At 49.6% G+C, this 8,496-nt stretch overlaps 1 protein-coding gene across 1 annotated transcript in view; it reads right to left on the bottom strand.

Annotated features, from left to right (window-relative positions):
* Window positions 1–5,437, bottom strand: part of LOC134017432 (E3 ubiquitin-protein ligase SH3RF3-like) — a 32,494-nt gene extending 27,057 nt beyond the window's left edge. The window contains 4 exon segments of the mRNA XM_062457034.1: window positions 4,835–4,922; window positions 4,924–4,993; window positions 4,996–5,136; window positions 5,139–5,437. Of these exon segments, the coding sequence (XP_062313018.1) occupies window positions 4,835–4,922; window positions 4,924–4,993; window positions 4,996–5,136; window positions 5,139–5,190 (351 nt within the window). The 5' untranslated portion in view covers window positions 5,191–5,437.
* Between the last annotated feature and the right edge of the window lie 3,059 nt (window positions 5,438–8,496).

Consider the following 8,496-nt stretch of genomic DNA (forward strand, 5'->3'; position numbering starts at 1 on the left):
TATTAGCGGAGCTGAGTAGACTTTTCATCTTCAAGGGTAAACAAGCTCACAGTCATTAGATGGAGATTACCCATTCCCTTTATGAATACCACTCAGCCCGTCTGCCCTCGATAGCCTCGCAGTATCACACACAGGAAACCCTCCACGGGCGGGCGGGCGGGCGGGTGTGTGTGCGCGAGGCTCTGTGTTTCTGCAGACCTGCAAGTGTTTCGAATGTGTGCCTGTGTTGAAATGTGTGTGCGTGTGTGTGTCTGTGTGTGTGTGTGTGTGTGTGAGAGAGACAGGGAGTAACAGTGCCTGTGTGTCAGTGGAGACAAAGGGCCCTCTGTGAATCCTCTCTACGCTTCATCTAAGTCTTTACACTGGCTAGAGCCGTGGAGCTACACACACACACACACACACACACACCAAATAGGATCCTGACTCCTTAATAAATTATGAGAGACTCTTTGCCAAACTGTGTGAGACGGAGGAATAAAGCAAACCAACCATTGGCTCTATATTCCTTAGGGGACATCTTAAACCAATACCACCCCCTCTCTCACTATTTCTTTCTCTCTCTCTCTCTCTCTCTCTCTCTCTCTCTCTCTCTCTCTCTCTCTCTCTCTCTCTCTCTCTCTCTCTCTCTCTCTCTATCTATCTCTCTTTGTGTGTCTCTCTCTCTACCATCTTACATTCCACTTTCTTTCTCACACTTTTTATTCCTCTCTATTCTCCCATCTTCTATTCTCTTTCCCTCTCACTCTCCTTCCGTCCCCCTCACTGTCCATACCGTCCTAAACCCACACCTCTCTTTCCATAGTGTCTCGAACAAACACTGTTGTCTGTGTGCTTCCACTTCTGTGTAAACTGAATGCAATTACCTTGGGCTCACCGCATCCTGTGTGCCAGAGAGCCATCCTGACTTAGAGACATGGAGGCAGAGAGACAGGGAGAGAGGCAAAACTGCCGAAACAGAGAGAGAGAGAGAGAGAGAGAGAGAGAGAGAGAGAGAGAGAGAGAGAGAGAGAGAGAGAGAGAGAGAGAGAGAGAGAGAGAGAGAGAGAGAGAGAGAGAGAGAGAGGCAGAAAAGCAGATAGAGACACCAAAAAAAGAGGCTGGGAGACAGAGGCAGGGCAGAGAGCTAGTGGTTTCACGGAGGCTCCGCACGTCACACTGGGTTCTGCACACCGATCTGAGGCCAGAGAGCGGGTGTAGCATAGCGGCTGCTGTTGTCTAGGAGATCTTCGGAATGTGGCCCTTTTGTCTCTTTATTCTGTGTGTGTGTGTGTGTATACCGATGACTGCCTGCACTCAAACACTCTTCTCTGTCCATTGCATTTGGAGCTGACTCTCCCTGACCCAGCACAGCGACAGCTGAGTGTGTGTGTGGGTCAGCGGGCATGGAGAGGGGGGGGGGGGGGCAGCGACGAGGAGCAAGGGTGTCACTGGCCGCAAGCTTGTCCCGGGTCTCACTCTCTCCTCGGATATAAAAGCCGCCGTGAATCTTTAATGTGACTCTTCCACCTGAGCTGAGCTACACAAGGGGCAAAGATGACAGAGAGAGAGCGAGTGAGTGAGAGAGGTGAGTGAGAGAAAGAGAGAGAAAGACAGAGAGAGAGAGAGAGAGAGAGAGAGACAGAGAGAGAGAGAGGGAGGGAGAGAGAGAGAGAGAGAGAGAGAGAGAGAGAGAGAGAGAGAGAGAGAGAGAGAGAGAGAGAGAGAGAGGGGTGAGAAAGACAGAGAGAAGACAGATAGATAGAGGGGGATACAGAGAGAGAGAGAGAGAGAGAGAGAGAGAGAGAGAGAGAGAGAGAGAGAGAGAGAGACAGACAGAGACAGAGGGGTGAGAAAGACAGAGAGAGAGAGAAGACAGATAGATAGAGGGGGATACAGTACAGAGAGAGCGATAGAGAGAGACCTAGCGAGGGTGGGCAGACTGATGGCTCCTCCGAGTGTTCTCCCGTACGAGCTTCGGTCTCAGCCAGCACACCTGTTTACCGCTGATGAACGACTGCAAGCGAGGCTGAGAAGCAGTGCCAGGGCGTCTGCAGCCTGTGCAGCTCTAGTGCCCGGTGTGAAACATGACAGCACGGAGACCGGAGAGGACAAACAAGCAGGAGAGTACAACCGAGTTAGCTCAACTCTCAACTGTTTCCCCTCAGTCTGACTGGAGCCTCTCTCTCTCTCTTGATTTCTCTCTATTTGTTTTCAGACGTTTCGCGTGTGTTTGTGCATAAGGGTAGCGTTCCTTCGCTGCATCTCTCTCTCTCTCTCTCTCTGAACCCGTTCTCAGCGCTCTCTACCTCAAAGTGTGCCGTCAGTCTTTGCTACATCAGAGAGGGCAGGACTGTCGGCTGTGGGCCGAGCCCTGACAACTAGCTCTCCTCACTTCCTGCACGGGATCCTTGCTTAGTATGCTTAACAGGTACATCTGTTCCACACCGTGTGCTCGTGGGATAGCTACGGGGCTTTGCATTTGATCCACCATGTCTGTGTGTGGGCTGAGGGGGTTGTTTTTTGAAGGGACATTAGCGGAAATACGACAGGCCTTTCTGTCGCCGAGCGGCGAGGGTCTGCGAGCTGTGTTAGGATGAAGCTGTGAAGGTAATTTGATCGGTGTCTCTGTGCTGGTAGGCGTGTTTGTGCGGCGTTGAAGGGACAAGCACGGGATCATTACAGGGACTTTTACAGTCCACTCCTCTCCTTTGATGTCCCATCTAGTCCCTTTCCTGCAGATGACAAGACACCCAACACACACACATTGATAACAGGGCAGAGCAGCGTCTCGTTCGGAGATGAGAGGGGTGACACGGCTGCCACCTGACATCTCCTTGGTAACCTCAGGGTAGGTAAAGGGAGACACGTCACCATGGAAAACCACGGTAAATATGGGTACAGGAACTTCAAAGGCTTTGACTAAGAGCAGGGCAGGTGAATGATGTCACACTGTCTTTGATGTCCCCCTGATGGGCTGTGGATTTGGACACGGGAAAAGAAAACGCAAACCATACACTTACACTTACACACACACACACATACACCCTATTTTCTCAATAAAATCAGCAGGACTGAGTGTTTACATGTTTTGTGTCACAATTCAGCTGAGGATAGTCTGATTCATTTCCCATTACATAAAGGACCACAAACTATTAAGGTTAAGTGGACTTAACCAGAATATCATCAGAGAGCCCAACACTGGACTTCACCGCTTCCATCAACATCCATGCAGGATGTGTCCAGGTGTGTCCAGGCAAGCTCAACCTCCCAGGAAACAGGACGTACTGTACTGATGTGGCTGACGGGGTTCCTAGAACCGACCGAAGCAGAGCGAGATGGGCTTAGTTGCTGCGTCGGCGCATTTCCCCGTTCTGTTCTTCCTGGGAGAGATAGATCATCTGTCCAGTCTCCCCAGTCCATCCACACACACACTGGGGACAGGGCTGGCTTCCTGGTCGCTACTTCGTCTTTTGTTCAGCGAATACGCGTTCCTCTGGTGTAGTACGTAGTAGGGAGCATTTTCAAATCAGGGACCCACAGAGTCATAGCAGGAAGTCAAACCCACACTGAGGCTGGAATAGCAATACACACACCCACACATATGCAGTCACACGCACACATCTGTTGGAGCAGATTAGTTCACACTTTCATCACCACCCTTTCAGTACCAAGGGGAGTACGAGAGAGGCTAAGGACTGAGGTGGAAGGGTGAGGGAGCTAGAGAGGGAGGTTGCCTGGCTGACTGGCTGGCTGGCTGGCTGGCTGGCTGGCCGTGGAAGTGTGAGTGTTCTGTACCTCTGGGTCTCCAGGGTGAACTCCTTTCACAAAGGGGGGGGAGAGGGAGGGAGGGATAAAGAAGAATAGAGAGAGAGAGAGAGAGAGAGAGATGAGAGAGAGTGAGAGAGAGAGAGACGAGAGAGAGAGAGAGAGAGAGAGAGAGAGAGAGAGAGAGAGAGAGAGCTTGACACCATGCAATCAGTCAGTCTGCCTCCTCTGCTCTCACCCTTGCACTGGGACCTCCTGCCCCGTCTCTGAGCACTGCAGGCGGGTAACGGCAGCTTCTTAACCCACCGAGCCACTCGGTGCTCTCTCCCTGCCTCGGCAGGGCAAGGAGAAAAGAAATCTTCATCAACAGAGTTATTAACAGATCATAAATGACCACGGTTATAGTCAGTGAGACGTGCCTGTCAGTCTGCAGGTCCGAGGCCGGTGTGACAGGCAGGAATTTGGGAGTCGAAGCCGCCAAGTGCAAGTCCCCACAGCAGAGGGAGTCACAGGGTGATGTGACACTCAGATGAGCAGCGGAAGCCATGAACAAGCCTCAGACGTGGATTTCGCTAGTCTAGCCTGCCTATCTGCAGTACATGATCTTATTAGTGGACCGTACAGAATACGGGTGCAGTTTTGTTTTCAGACCATGCCGTGTGACAGTCTATTCTGCATTGTTTTTGACTATCATATAACACCTGTATTAGCATGTGTTAGTATGAGTTGGTGGCTGAACACATATGTCCACTGTGTTATTTTTATTTTTTTAGAACCTCAACGTTATACAACCACCCGCTGTAAATGGAAAGGCTACTTGAAAGAGACATACTGATAGGTGCACCTCGCTTAAGCTGTGTAGCAACACGACCAGCAACACGACAGGTGATACCTCCAGGGCCTCTTCTGTCCCCAGGCATAAAAACCAAGCTTTCGAGATCTCTCAGGAAGATTAGTCAAAACAATGCAGCACTACCCAAAAGCACCAAGACACCTCTGTTCATGTAACTCACAGTAGAACAAACTGTTCCCCAAGTAAGGAACCAAAAAATACGATTTCAGATGGAGAATTTTAGAAATAGACACAAACCTTCACTGGCGAGTTTCTGGTGGCAATGGGCAGGTCTCTTATTCCGCTGCCCGGAGAAGAAGCGGAGATCCCGGCTGCGTAGCCAGAGACCCCACGGGTAGGACTGCCTGCCGTTCCGTGGCCGCTGTTTGATCCCGTCCAGCAGCCGAACCAGCAGATGTTGGCAGGGAGGTCGTCCACTCCACAGTCAACTAGGATACGACACTCGGGACACCGCAGCTCGTTCCTGGAGCTCACGATGTTCTCGAGGCAGCGACGGCAGAACGTATGTTGGCAGGGCAGCACCTTGGCGGTAGTGTCAATCGCTCCAGACACACCGAGCATTCTAGTAAATCCAACAGAGACGACTCGTCCATCTTCAACGAATAACGTTAAGGGTTGATATAGGTAACTGGGGGTCTAATTCTACTTTAATATGTTACGTACGGAGGAAACATACTGGCAGCGGCTACATTAACAAGAGCTGCGGACTCACCCAACCGGAGCCCCCAGCGCTAGTAGCTCTTCTGTCACTCCCTCGCGCAGCTGTGCAGAATGCAGTGAGATCACGCTCTCATCATCCGCGCAACGAGCTCGCAGGCGCGCTCACACTTCGGTAGGAGCGGGAAGCTAACGATTGTGTGTGTGTGTGATGTGTGTGATGTGTGTGTGTGTGTGTGTGTGTGTGTGTGTGTGTGTGTGTGTGTGTGTGCTGTGTGTGTGATGAGAGAGAGAGAGAAGAGAGAGAGAGAGAGAGAGAGAGAGAGAGAGAGAGAGAGAGAGAGAGAGAGAGAGAGAAAGAAAGAAAGAAAGAAAGAAAGAAAGAAAGAAAGAAAGAAAGAAAGAAAGAGAGAGTGAGAGAGAGAGAGAGAGAGTAAGAGAGAATGCACCGAAACACCGAGCAACCACGGCAAACTCTGCAGCCTACAATTACCTGTTATTCTCACGGTAATAAAACGCCTACGGATCTACCGATAACTGAACCACAACCAGATGTGTGAATATGAATACAGCGGTGATATTAACACAGAGCGCAGAGGGAGAGCTCTAATGATGCGTTTGTTCTAAATTTACCATGCAGAAGAACACCTGCAGAGCATGACGACATATTGGTTTAAATCATGGTAATTATCCTTCTTATGCAAAGGCGAGATATCCCTGTCTGTCAAACAGCATCGTCAATCAACGCACCTACATAGGCCCTACTCATAAACATAGTAGGCTACAACCCACACCGCTAATGAGAATACAGAAGTGTGAATTACATGACATTAACAATGGTTTTGCGCATTCAGCCCTGGAATATGACGCAGCTTACATAACTAGAGGAATCTGTCTCTAGATATAATCACAGTAGATGTACGCGGTGGAAATATCAACTCAGATCATGAATACTGTCTGAAAGCAACGGAAAACATTTCAACTAGATTAACATTGTGCGCCGACGGGCTAAATAGTGGTATCTAGCGTCCCCTTCCGGGGAAACTGTGGAGTGAGCCAAATAACTTACTGTGAGTAAGAATATGGTAAGACTTTGGCTGCCTGTCCATGCATAGGATTCGCATTTGTGGGCCTATTCCTCATTTCAAAAACAGCTCAAGGTCTGTTCCATCAAATGACAAGAAACGAAATAGGACTATTTAAATGCAGACTGCAACCCTCTCAGCTCCCACAGAACCGAAGACACATTCCTGTTTGGGCTTTTGCACAAAACAGACACATTCCATAACTCCTGGCAGACAGCGGTGTTGCTGCTGCTGTTGGGGGAGACCTGCATGCGTGTGTTTGGGGCTGGCGATGTCTCTCAGCCGTTCACGACATGCCAAGATGACTTCACCTGTCTTGTCTGGACCTGCCCAGTTCTCACGGCGAGGCTCCCCCAACCCTCCGGGAGGCTCCTGCGACGGCCTGGGGGGTGCTGAGAGATTAGGAGGAATGAGAACGCAGTGTGTGTGTCTGTGTGTCTGTGTGTGTGTGTGTGTCTGTGTGTGTTTGTGCATTTGTGAATGCTGTGATTGTGTGTGTGTGTGTGTTTGTGTGGTAAAGCACAGGCCTACTGATTTGTCATCCTGTCTAGAAGGGGGAAGGGCAGCGTGTTGCCACCCACGAAGAGAAGAAGAGAGGTAGGCCTCGAGGCTTGTGTCAGGGTGAAGAGGGAGTGTGTCTGTGTGTGTGTGTGCGTGCGTGTGTGTCTGTGTGTGTGTGACAGAGAGACATTCTTTGTTTTTTGTCGGCCTGGAAGAAGAGGTAGCCCAAGAGGGGGTGACTGATCTCTCTATCTGTCTCCACCTCTCTCTCACACACACTCTCTCTCTATATATCTCCACCTATCTCTGTCTCTCCTCCTACTCTGCCTCTTGCTCTTTGACTTGGCAAGCATGCCTGTTACCTCTGCATCAGGATGACTGCATCAAAATGCTCACTGATGCAATTCATCACAGATCTGTGAATGACTCACACTGTGGCAGCAGCTAAAAATGACTAAAACAGCGATTGTTCATTTTGTAGCTTTTTTCTTGACGTGTTTGAGTGTTTTTCTAAATAGACAGTCATTAGCAATGACTGAAGAAAGACAGACTGACATTGATGCTGTGGCGGAACTATCTTGATGTTCAGTTTGTGTACCTATTCCGACACCACGCACCTCCCAGATCAACCAATGGCCTTCATTCATGGAAAGTAGGTTAGCTGACACTGCAGTCACCATGGTAACCAGCTCTTTGCTCCTCTGTTGAGGAGTTGTTAGAGGACATGTGTGTGTGTGTGTGTGTGTGTGTGTGTGTGTGTGTGTGTGTGTGTGTGTGTGTGTGTGTGTGTGTGTGTGTGTGAGTGAGTGAGTGTGTCTGTGTGTGTCTGTATGTGTCTGTGTTTACGGAGCACTTAGAGGTCATCTCTCCTACATCTGGGATGTGAAGTTTGTCTTTGATTCCTACCCTATGCTCAGGACACAGGAATCTACCTGCACGTCATGTATTCATCGACAGCATTATGGCTGTTTGTTTTCTTGCTATTTTAGGGGAAAGTTGGATAGTTTACGGATTATCCCCAAATGAAGGGGATAAGAAATCTGTAATTCCACAGCGGACATAGAAAGGATTTGATGTGGGTCCTGACTGTAGGCTCCATTGAAAGATTGACGGTGCTGTTTGTTTGTCCTGGCTAAGGTACTGTGGCGTAGTAACCCGATAGTTGTTTTCCTATGCTCCAGTCTCCCCCAGTCAGGAAGCTGATTTGTGTTTCTGTCAGCTGGATCTGAGGACCACTGGACTCTTAGAGAAGGGGGAGAAAGAGAGAGAGAGAGGGGGGGGGGGGTAATTACAGGACTTCCAGGAGCCCTCAAAGCACGTCTTTTATCTGCTCTTTCCTGCGGATGCGAGGACAAGGAGAAGGAGAGAAAGAGAGGAGATAGAGAAGCGAGGGATCAAGTCCTCGGCTTGGTCCGATCCAAATGACTGGCGCCAGACCCAGAAGGAAACACCTGCTCTCTGCTCGCACGATAAACATTTGAACCACACAAACAACACATGAAAAACATGCTGTCTACTGTAGATCACTCAAGTGCAGATGAATTACGATGCTTAGATAGGCCAAGTCTAAGAAAACCTGAGTTTTCTGATTTGGAAATATCCCTTTAATCCTGTTTACCCCAACCTCAACCCACTTCCTATCCTCAGATTAGTAAA

This window comes from Osmerus eperlanus, chromosome 3 (genome assembly GCF_963692335.1).
Source record: "Osmerus eperlanus chromosome 3, fOsmEpe2.1, whole genome shotgun sequence".
NCBI lineage: Eukaryota > Metazoa > Chordata > Actinopteri > Osmeriformes > Osmeridae > Osmerus > Osmerus eperlanus.